At 43.4% G+C, this 12,141-nt stretch overlaps 1 protein-coding gene across 1 annotated transcript in view; it reads left to right on the top strand.

The window, feature by feature from the left end:
- The first annotated feature begins 4,557 nt into the window (after positions 1 to 4,557).
- The window catches only part of LOC144724834 (sterol O-acyltransferase 1-like), a 29,220-nt gene continuing 21,636 nt past the window's right edge, over positions 4,558 to 12,141 (top strand). Inside the window, exons 1-2 of the mRNA XM_078604191.1 lie at positions 4,558 to 4,888; positions 7,640 to 7,689. Coding sequence (XP_078460317.1) covers positions 4,822 to 4,888; positions 7,640 to 7,689 — 117 coding nt within the window. The 5' untranslated portion in view covers positions 4,558 to 4,821. The remainder of the gene's footprint in view (positions 4,889 to 7,639; positions 7,690 to 12,141) is intronic.

Genomic DNA, 12,141 nt, shown 5'->3' with positions numbered 1-12,141 from the left:
GGGTGGGGAGGGGCTGGTCACCCCGTGGTGCCCTTATAAAACTCAACGTTTAACCTACTCACGCCGGCTTGTGCCCGCCCTCACAGTCCGGCATATTTGCGGAATACACCACGCCGCCGTTGACCCTGGCCATTGACCGAGCAACCCAACGTTCCTACCAGCTCCCTCCGCAGGAATGTGTTAAATACGACGCGGTGTCACATTTAGCCAGGTGATAACTGGAGACCAGGAATGTCGCACTTGCAAGCGTAACCTGGGACATAAGTCTGCCAAAAGAGGGCGATACTTGCTGTGGATAATCCCAATTGAGTCATTTGCGAACAACTCTATTTATATAAACAGGGCTGTACAAACTATGGCCCATGGACAGGCCAAATTCTGCCTGCTGGCTCATTCTATATAGCCTCTGGTATCAATAAGCCCAGCTACTATATTAAAATGAACCTCAGTGGCATTAAAATTAAATAAAAATGTGCTTAATGGTTTAATAAGTCTTAGTGGAATAACTGTTTGGTCAGCTTGTAGGCTCCATAGCCACATAACACGTGGGGGTGGGAGCCAGTAGAGGCGTGGGCCTAGTGAATGTGGGCTTGTGGTGTTGTGACGTGCTTTAAATTCAATACAACTCTTTCACATCTCTCAATTCTAATATTTCTTCTGAATACATCTCGTTTAAACAATTTAATGACAAGATTGGGAAAATAAATCAGAGAAAGTAACAAAAGAAATATTGAAGGCGTCATAGCAGAAGACAATCATCCCAGGAATCAAACCATTTTTCAGAGAAAGGGAATTCCATATTTCACACTTGAAAAAGTTCAATATTCTTCATATGCAGAATGACAACGTGGAAAATTACTTAACTAGATGGTTACAACTGTCGACATCATTAAAGAATCAAGACCCGTTTTTGGAACAAAATTACCTGATCACTTTTTTTTATTAAGCTCACTGAGCATGGACGTATCACCATGCCCACGCTCCGTTCTATCATGTTTATCGCTGGCTCCTCTCTCCAATCCTCCAACCAAGATCACCTGCCAGTACGCCTCTACTTTTGTTCAACTAATGTATCTTTCTTTGCTCCTGTCACCCTGCACAATAGATCATAGTAGATATCCCAGAGTGCGACTCACAATCTCTCCAATTTGGACCGAGAGCATCACTGCCGGGCGACGTTTCTCCATGGCGGCCCCCAACATCTGGAAGCCCATCATCATCATCATCCGGCTGCTGCACCTTCGCAGCATTCAATCCACGCTGACTATTAAGAGACACTCACAGGCCCCACCTCGTTCGTCTGGATGTCAAATGACATTGAGCTTAGCTCTGCACCTCAGAGTCACGCTCAATCATGTCAGTGAAATATTGTGCGGCGTTACAAATTGCATTACTGTGTTAAAATGGGCAGATATTTTCTTATTTATTCAAGGCCAAAAGGCCAACACAATAATATGCCTAGCATTTAGATCCCTATTATGCGTACACAACCCAAATGTTATGATGAAGTTACCAAAACAAGTACTGCAGTGCAATGGTAATATAAAGGTAATTTACTTTGTACACAATATGGATTTATTACCTTTCTAAGTGAACTATCTTAATATGTTGTACAAATTGGTGGGAACGTGCGTCTACTGAATATCAATGTGGACTTTTTAAAAGATTTTCATTTGAGCAGGAAAAGAGGTATGGAATGCTCAGAAGCAGATCCACAATGGGGGGCGATGGGGGAAATTACACCCCCTCTTCCCCTGGAGACCCCGGAAATTGGTGTTTTATTGAATTTTACCAGAAAAAATACATTTAATGGTTTTATTTTATGTAAGGCCCTGTTTGAAATTGTGAAATGCTGGGACCTTCCTCGCCTTGGGACGTTTATGAGAGTGTTTGATGAGCGCAGAGGTAGGTAAGGAGTGCATATGAAGATGCTTCGTAGGAACTGACAAGTCATGCCGAGTCTTGAGATTGGACTTGAACAGGGGAAGCGTCTCAGCAGTGCAGATGGTCAGTGGAAGGGAATTCCAGACAACGGAGCCGCAGTAACAGATTCTGTAGCATTTGAATATTCAGTTCACTTATCACTTGGAGCACCCAAATTGTACAGCTGCTGCAGCTGGTTAGAATTTACTAAAAGAACAGACTGTGCTCTGACCACCAGCACAAGATAATCAATCTAGTGTCGTATTGATCAGCGGAGAGAATAGCGACTGAGATTAACAATCCCATCACAAACCAATCCTCAGAGAGCTTATCCTCAGCCAGCCTCGTGGTTTTACAGCCTCCACATTCCACTGGTTTAATATACGCTGACACAGCTTGTTACGACTGTCAACTTATTTTCGTCGACGGATATAAAATTGCCAATCAAATAAGGGCATCAAGGAATAAGCATCGTGCAAATGTATCCAAATGTGTTTTTGTGTGAAAGCACGCAGTGTAATTGTCGGTGTATGTGTCAGTCACAACCCAGTAGTCCCTCGGTTAACGTTTTCAATCCGTTCCACAAAAACCACTGTTAACCGAAATAACCGTTTATCGAATTTCCCTTATACGTTGAAAAACAAGTAAAAATCATTGCGTATGCAAGAGAGCTGTTTCCACTCCCGACACTTTCAAAACACGTTGTTAACAAAGCCAGTCGAGGTTTAAACGCTCATAAATGGGCGTCGCTGATTGGCCGAGGCACGCTCAGCCCACTTGCGAGTGCTCGGATTGGCTGAAATTGGCGCTCCGCGTGCAAAAACGTAAACACATTCCCGTTCGTCAGAAATGTAACGTTCGTCGAAACCATGGGGTCCTATGAGAGGCGAAACGTTAACCGCAAAAAAACGTTAACCGATGTCGCTCTTAACCGAAGGACTTAATATACACCGGGCTTTTTTTAGTGTTGATCGTGATGTATTATTACTCAGTCCTGACCACTTTGTTTATACACAGATGCCTCGTTTTTCCTCAACCTATAATATATGTAGCTTCAGAGATTATCAAACATAATGCATGCCTGAGATTCTGTGTTTGATTGCAAAACAGTCTTCTGTGATTAAAGTGCGTACACAAATGTGGTCAGTTTGTGGTCTCAGCCTGAACAACAAATGACTGGAAAAAAGGCACAATGAGATTTAAGTTGTTCACCTAATTTGCCGTATTCCAGCTCTGTCAATAAAACACAATCCTTGAGGAGGGAGCTGGCAGGAACGTTGGGTTGCTCGGTCAATGGCCAGGGTCAACGGCGGCGTGGTGTATTCCGCAAATATGGCCGACTGTGAGGGCGGGCACATGCCGGCGTGAGTAGGTTAAACGTTGAGTTTTATAAGGGCATCACGGGGTGACCAGTCCCTCCCCACCCAGCCCCACCCCCCATCCAGCCCCACCCTCCCCACCCAGACCCTCCTCACCCTCTCCTCCCCACCCAGCCCCTCCCCACCCTCCCCTCTCCACCCAGCCCGACCCCTCTAATTTTTGGATGCACGACGGACGGACGGACACAATAATCCCCTGTGGGCTGGTGGAACCAGGTGGGTTCCTACCAGTACAAATATTTGGGTGTGAATGCATTTGCTGGAAAATAAAATGTGTGCCACTTATGTGACTAAAGAGGTATTTTCATGTAAGTTGAGAAGTACAGCAGACATCGAATAATCATCTGCGTTGACATGAGAGACGACATTATGGATCCTTTCAACCGCGGTGCACCGGGGAGGTTTTGACCTTCAAATCCAGTGGCGGCTCGTGACATGTCCACTAGGTGGGGCTGTTGTGGGTGACCTCTGAAAAATGCGGTGTTCTAATGAAGAAAAACCTCGTCATGTTATTGGCCTTCCCGTGAAAGTGATACAACCGTCTTATCTGCCGACGGTAGGCATTTATAAACAATACGACAACAAAGCAACAAAGCACTCACATGTTGTCCCCATGCCCCTCAAGTCCACACTACACACCTGCTGCCACTTATTATTGGTCAAATACCATAAATTCAACACCCAAATGAGTATGTTGCTCAATAAATGCTTTAGAATGCCACACGTGCCGTATTTTCATGCTCGTCGCAATTCTCATTGGAGCGTTAATTATGCAAATGCCTTCTGAGTGCATCCGTTTAGTTGGGAAGGCATGAGTACAAAAGTTCTCAGAGCGTTCGTATATAGGGCATACACGAGCGCATCCAGAGCCTTTAGCTTGAATATAACTCCATGGGTTTGGCTGGGAGAGGCGATTTGAATTTGTGTGTTAGGGCAATCGGTGCATTAATTGCACGTGAAAGCCCCTGGCATGGTGAACTTTTAAATTGAAACAAAAAAAGAAGCAAATCTAAAATATTTACTTAGAAATTGTCATGACCCTTTGCATATTTTGAGACCAAGGTTATATATATTATAGTTGGCATGCTTCTGCATATTTGTTTGTATGCGTACAGAGATGGCTGTGATCGATTGTACGAGTGGTTGTCTGTCTGTGTGTGCTAAAGTTGAGTTTGGGGATTGGGTGGGCTACACCCAGGTTTCTAGATGGGGCGGGGGGCTTGCCAGGCGGAGCAAGTTAGCCAGGCAGGCAGTCAAAGGCAGTGCGTGGCAAGGCAATCGAGACGGGGGGTGGGGAGAGGGGATGGGGGTAAGGAGACAGGCTGCAAGAGAAAGACCAGTGTGTGTGTGTCAGTGTTGATGATCGAGACAGCAGTGAGTGTTAACAGTCGGAGAGAGAGCGCAAGAGGGAGAGGGAATCCGTGTAGTTGCAGGGAGCAGAGGGGTGGTGGGTGGGTCTGGTGTGCGTACAGGGTCGAGAGAGTCAAGACAATTCCTCGCGCGTCTCACCGCTTCCCACATGGCGAGTTCGGACGCACGTTGTCGACACGCGGCAAGTGGCCCCAGCCTGCCCGGCCTGCGCAACGGTGAGTGTCTCTGTCTCCATCGCCTGCCCTCCCGGGTTCCATCTGAAAATCGTGTCAAAAATAAATCACCCTTCTAAATTACGCTCGCCTGGAGCAAGTTGAGTCTGAATGAAACCAACAGGAGTTTCAGTGAGACATTATTCAATGCTGCTGCTGCTGCAGGGGTTTATCAAAAGATGTTGTTTCGGTGTTTATTTCTCTCAATTACCAATGAACACGAGTGTTTGGTGGTGCTACACTATACTCTTAGGTTTTTTCGGTAAAGTCACGGAGGTAAAAAATAAATAATACATAATAATAGAAATAATAATAGAAATAAAATAATAAATCACGACGTTTCGGAGGCAACACAAGTCTCCGTCATCAGGTGGGACCGTCACAGCTAGATTTACTGTCTCAAGTGAGACACACTTCCAAGAGTCAAGCTCTTAAATACAAGTTTAAGGGAGGTGCTACACTATTTAATGTTCAAAGTGAGAGCAATGGTACATGGTTAGATTTTGATCATCAGGAGGCATGTTAACAGCAGTTTGGAAGCTGCTGGAGAACTTAAAGTGGTTCTGCCACTCTTGTTACAGCTGAATAATTATCACCTGCTTGTAATTGATATTACCCTCATTAACATTGCAAGGAATTATTCCTGTTGGCTCAAGCGAAACTCTGCCGGAACAGGACAAATATTGAGTACGATGGGTGCAGTAGCACACTTCTGTAATCCAGTGCTTGAAAATTGAAGTTGATGGATAATGCGAAGGTTTTCATGTATTGGACACCAACCTATAGTGACATCTGAAGTTGCTGTAGAAGGCAGTACAGCAGGTAGGATGTTGCTAATATGCATTACTGTTATTCCCTCGTACATATGGGGTTTTCTCCAGTTATTAAACAATCTTTTCCTTGCGAAACATTACTGGAGAGGTATAGGCTAAACATTCCACACCCCTCACGAGAATGAGTCTGAGGCTCAAGTGAGGCCTTTTGGGTAAATAAAGGATCATTATGAGCAGGTTAGGTTTGCATCATGTATGGTACTGGGTCAATCCATGGGGGAATTTCTTCTTGTGATGTTAGAGACAAGCATACAAAATGAACAGTTTACTATCAGAATCCCTGGAAAGTGTTTGAGGGTTGTTAATCAACAACCAGTAAACTGGAAACCAATCGTGTTATCGATTACTGGTTTCAAATGTCAGGAACCGGCAACCATTTCTCCTGTTGAACTTTAGGACTAAAAACTAAACTTAAACTAAACAGTTTTTATTTTACCAGGTAATGTCCACAGAGCGAGATAGCTCTTTTTCAGAAGCACACAAATGACAGCTCAACGAAGGGACTTATCACATGGAAATGTATAACCGCTAAATTCTCTCAACGCATGTTTCTAAATGTGGAGGGGAAACCCGGAGGACCCGGAGAAAAATCCACGATGGAGAGAGACACGCAAACTCCAAATATACAGGCGTCAGGTTCGGGATTGAACCCACGAGCTATACCAGGCGAGGTAGTTAACATCTCGCACGCGCGAACGTACAAACGGCACGGCGGTGGTCGTCTTACGGCAACTACAGATCACTGTAAAAGTGTTCATGGAGATTCACAAACCATTCGTGAAGAGTTAAGGTAAAAAAAATAACCTATAGGTCAGTCTGATGTCGTACAATGTGTAACTTCCTCATATAAAATGGCATTCATAGACAGAAACAGACACACACACATGGTTGTATATTTCTGTTTATTGATGGCTATTGTTGTCATGTGCAGCGAACAGGAACAGGTTTTTTTTACATACCGGTTTTTAAAATGTGTTTTCTGTTTATGAAAGAGAAACGGTTTTAACAGCCCTAGTCTGTATAGTTTCACATGACCGCATGGTTAGTCTAGTAAATTTTACTTAGCCAGGTGAGAATTCAATAGACGAGGATGCGTTTCATTTGTTTGAGTGACCTGGAGAGGTAGTCTTCTAGTAGGTGGCGATGATTGCGATGTATATCTCCAGGTGCTCTATGTATAATAACTCAAGAGGTGAGGATGAACTTAAGTCTAACGTCATCAACTAGCCTTTTCAAGTTAACAGTGATGATTGTGGCTTTTAAGACATATCATGCGGTTATTTCTATACATTCAAGTGCAATAGTTATACTACAATTATGCCAAATTCAAGCATTCCTGACAATGATACTCATGCTCCGAGCATGTATGCATGCCACTGCTGCCATAATTGTGATTTCAGCAAACACTTGCCTACGAAGCAAACACTTTGCTTAGTCACGAAAGCAGATGATGGATGGTGTACTGTTAAACCGTAAATTTTTACTGAAGAAAAACACTGTTACGTTGGCACTTTGAAAGTATTGCACGGTAATTGTACATGAATTGCCATGCCTCATCCACAGGTTCCGTTTGAATTCTGCCGTGTTTTTTGCCCATTTGTTTGTAAACTGCTTCTTGCCAAACAATGGCAAAGTCTATATAGTCCCTTGTCCAGAGCCAAGCCAGCCGTATCTTCAAAATAATTAACCCCTATACATTTCTCAGATAACTTTCCGAAATTACCTGCAGCACAGTTCAGTGGACCTACTTAAAGGCCAGGGCATCATACACCTTTAACGCTGCACCTGAAGTGGAAATGTTCCGTCCCGATGTTGCCGTCAGCAGCCAGGTGTTTAAAGAGTGCGAGGCGTACAACGGCAGCGTACGCCGCTATCCACGTGTGCTTTCAAGACGTGTGTCGGTGTTTGCCTGCGTGCGCAGGGGATGCGTGTGGCGTTGACGAGCACTTGAAGGATGCATGCAGAGACCAGGTAAAGTTCATAACCCGCACTGAGACCCCTCGCTTCTTATGATACTCCCAGGAGACATTTGCCATTTACAAATTTGTAATCGTGACATCACAAGACATGGGAAGCGTGAGAAAGATTGACAATTATGAAGCAAACGAATTGAGCGGTAGGGTATTCAAAAGACACCACATTCACTCTTTGCCGCGTTCTATCAAACTTATTTTAATTAATCTTGATTTGAAGCTTTCGTGGCTGCAGGAATCCATACTCTTTGGTTCTTTCGGTAAAGTCACGTACTTAGAAATAAAATAAAACAAATCACGACGTTTCAATTATCAACAACACAAGCAATCATCATCAGGTGGGAAAACCACAGCATGAAAAAAACATTTGAATTCGTTTTTGCTTTGCTGTATCACTGCGGATAAATAAAGAATGAGTCCGTGCGCGTGACCATCCAGTATATGTGCAGCATGTTCCACAAACAAGCGAGGGAGTCCAAGAGGGCGAGTGTGTGGCTATTTTTTGGCATTGATGGGTAGAGTACAATTTCCGTATATTTATATCTCATATAGCTTTGTATCTGGACAGCAAATAAAAACTGGGGCTGAACCAATATGTTGTATACAACCATGTATAGTCATGTTACACTGATAGTGTCATGGTCCAAACCCAAACCTGTCCCTTTAAAGCAGCCGATGCCCTCCTCATCCGCTGATTGCTTAGGTCATTGCGAATGGGACTCATAAAGGTGTTCGTACGGCCCTGGGGTCATCAAATCAGTGAACAGTAAGAAGGGCCTTAAGCAATGCCTTTTTAGGTAACATGGAGAACTGAAACAGCTGCATTGCGGCATTGCAAGCTCACAGAGATCTATATTTATCACCTGGTAAAATGAATTGATCTTGACTATAATTCCAAACATAATCTCCCATTTATCACGCCCCATTCGGCCCGGCGTCGGCTGTCACAGCCTGGGCTGGGAAGAGGCCTGCTCCACATCCAGGAGCCTGCGTCTCTCCTGCAAGGGTGGTTTCCCACTGAGTGATTCGAACCTTTGTGTCTTGGCCATTCATGGGCAATAGGCTGGTTACATATCATTCAAATTGCCTAGGCTCTCACCTGGTTCAACAATCAGACTTTCACCTGATAAAAACAGTCTATCGTCTGGATCCATAGAGTAAATGGCACTGATTGGAGCATCATAAATACCGTTTGATATGTATATTCTCCCTCATGTTTCTTTCAGTTAACTTAAATGGTTGTTGCACTTGATGTGCACTTGTATAATTAGAGCAAGGATCCATACTCTTTGGTTCTTTCGGTAAAGTCACGTGGGTGAAAATAATAATAAAATATAATAAAAAAGTTACTTGAGTTGTTTTCACTTTTTTATTCTATTTTATTATTATTTTCACCTACGTGACTTTACCGAAAAAATCTAATATTTTTTTAAAGTAGTTCAAAATTATCTTAACGTTCTTCCCTCCACTGGAGTTGCAAACCATAAAATATATGAGTTTATAAACAATAGCAATCATAATTTGCGGCTCTTTAACAATCCATTGCTGAATGAAGGCCTCCCCGTGCCGTGTCAGTGATGCACTTTCTTTGCCCATACTTCACCACGCTGATGATTGCGGGTTGGTGAAGGTGGATCCAAGGACAAGTCCAGCTATCACTCATCACCGATGTTCACCAGAGCCAGGAATCGAAATCAGGTCGTTGGGTTCATCGCACGGTGGTTTGGTGAACGGGGTGAGCACAGGACTGGTTAATTATCACATGCCACAGATGTGAGGTGTGGCTCGGAATGAAACTGAGGCTCCTGGGTGCACAGTTCAATGTACTAACCACTGAGCCACTGCTCAAATCTACTGTTGAATTAACAAAACAAAAACTTAATCATTAACATCAGCTTGTCGGAAGTTGGTCAGTGTGTTTATGAACAGGGCAATGTGGTCTAGGTAGATATTCCTCCATATTGTTTTAAAATACACAATGAAGTCAGAATGAAAGAGATATGAAAAAACAGATGTTTAAAAAAATAGTATATGGTGTATTGCATGTATGTACATCTTCTTTCGCTCTGTATGTAGCCAACCACGCTAATCGGAGGTGTGGGGGAAGGTATTATACATGTACAAGTCCTAAAAGTATCCGGTTCAGGTGCACATTAATGTATGTAATTTAATACCATGACTATATCATCCCATCCTCGTGGGTTCTTTCCATAAGAACCAAAGAGCATGGATTCCTGCAGTCACAAAAACTTCAAATCAAACTTCAAATCAAGATTATATCATCTCAGTGGCCAAAGAGAATGAATGTCCCTCCAAGCCAACAACATTCACAAGTGGGATTTTCTCAGGAGGAGACAATGTGGAAATATAGAAATTTCGTCGTGATTTCGCTCCAACTGATACACACAGACAATGATTTTGCACCTCTTGGACCACAAACTTGACTTCAAATGTGTAATTTCTTTGGTAATGAAATCACAGAAATCCATACAGACTCAGAAACCCATTTTTTTTAAATGCTACACGCACGCTGAGAAAAGCGGTGCAATGTTGACCTTTGAGTTATTCTTGTAGATTCGTTTTAGTCCCTTACGCAACTATCAATGTTGGCGACAGCGCAACTCTGTGTACAAAGCGTTTTATCAGAAGTGCACCACCCCAGAGACATCGGGCCTGTACGTGGTGTGCAGAGGCCAGAGTACACGCGGCTCCCGGCCAGGATTGGTTAGTCCGCGGTGTCACACTGTGTTCACACTCCGCCCAGGGCAAGGTCAAGGCAGAGAGGTGCTATCCTCTTATCGGTCCTGTTAGGGGATGGACCATTATCCCAGGCATTGTTACATTATCTTGCGTGGGCATAGTTAAGCACATTTCATCATCATCATCATTATTATTATTTGCTTATCGTTTATTCACCAGTGGATGAAGGAAGGCCAGGCCGGTTGCCGGACGACGAATACATTATGAGTTAAATTTCGATTTAAAGCTTTCGTGACTGCAGGGATTCATCTTCTTGGTTCTTTCGGTAAAGTCACGTAGAAGGGAAATAAGAAAATAAGAAAAATAAAACATAATAAAATAATTGATTACGTTTTATTTTTATTATTTTAAAACTAAAACATAATAAAATAATTTATTATGTTTTATTTTTATTTATTTTATTATTTCTCTTCTACGTGACTTTACCGAAAGAACCAAGAAGGCATTATGAGTTGTGCACTCATTGCGCACAAAATGCTTGCCACAAATGAACCACAATTCCTTGCTGATCTCGTCAAGGAGCATAAACCATCACACACCACGGATCTCCCTCGTAAGATAGCCAAGCAAACGGGCTATACGGCACCATCCATATAACAAATCAAATAGACTCAAACTCAAATGATCATCGCTTCCCGTTCTAGAGGGTCTCACTCGTCAAAGTGGCACGTGGTAAGTGCGGTAGAACAGCCCATATTCATATTACTATTCTGAATATAGCAACACACTATGTATCTTTTTTTAAAGCAAGACTGTTACAAAGGTTTGACGCTGCAGAGGAAAAAAAAGGTACCCACGAAGTTTTTCGTTTTTGTAATCGGTGCAAATTTCCCAAAGAGCAAAGGTTGTGCAAAGAGTTCAGGGGTCACACAGGACGGCAGTGAAGAGGTGAATCTTACACGGATACAACTGCTCAAACATTTAACGATCTACAAGATAGAGCAGTCAAATTTACTTGTGCGCCAAATGCTGACGTGTTCTCTTAATTTTTTATGTGCACGCAATGCACTTTGGCAGTCAAATATAATCATCTCGGTTTAATCGGCATATATTCCGTCGTACAAATAAACGTGTCGTGGCATATATATGGTGTATGTTAACACTGTACGGCGTATTAACGTTTACTTGATGTGTGCATATATGTCAATGTAGAGGTAACTATTTCCTGAATGAACCAACACTTGATGTATATTAAATATTTATGGCAGGACAGTAAAGTTTCATGGTCACCCACAAGACCTCAGCTCAGTTCATTCAGTAATAACTGCCGTTGTAATCACGGCATAATTCAAGTCACAAGCAAGGCCTTACCAGCTGTTAATGCATGTGTAGAGGTGTAATTGTGTAGATGTGTAATAAACGACTGGACCACGATGTCTGGCTCAGTGTCCTTTATTCGGTTCGTGCTGTACACCCACACGGCTGTCTTTACTCTGTAGCTTCTCCACGGTGCTGACTCCAATGTCGGCCCGATCCACAACAGCAGCCCCGCTGCTGTTTCTCTCACACAGCCCCCCTTGGCTGTACTCGCTGCAACTCCTCTCTCTCCACAGCTCTGACAGCCTCGTGCTGTCTCCCTCTCTCCCTCCGCAGCTCTGACAGCCTCGTGCTGTCTCTCTCTCCGCAGCTCCTCCTGGCAGCCACACCGCTGCCTCTAACACGCAGCCCTTCTGGCTGTCTCCTCCGCAGC

This window comes from Lampetra planeri, chromosome 2 (genome assembly GCF_965212315.1).
Source record: "Lampetra planeri chromosome 2, kcLamPlan1.2.h2, whole genome shotgun sequence".
NCBI lineage: Eukaryota > Metazoa > Chordata > Hyperoartia > Petromyzontiformes > Petromyzontidae > Lampetra > Lampetra planeri.
Note: the sequence above shows the minus strand (reverse complement) of the source record. Positions and strands in the feature narration are given on the sequence as shown.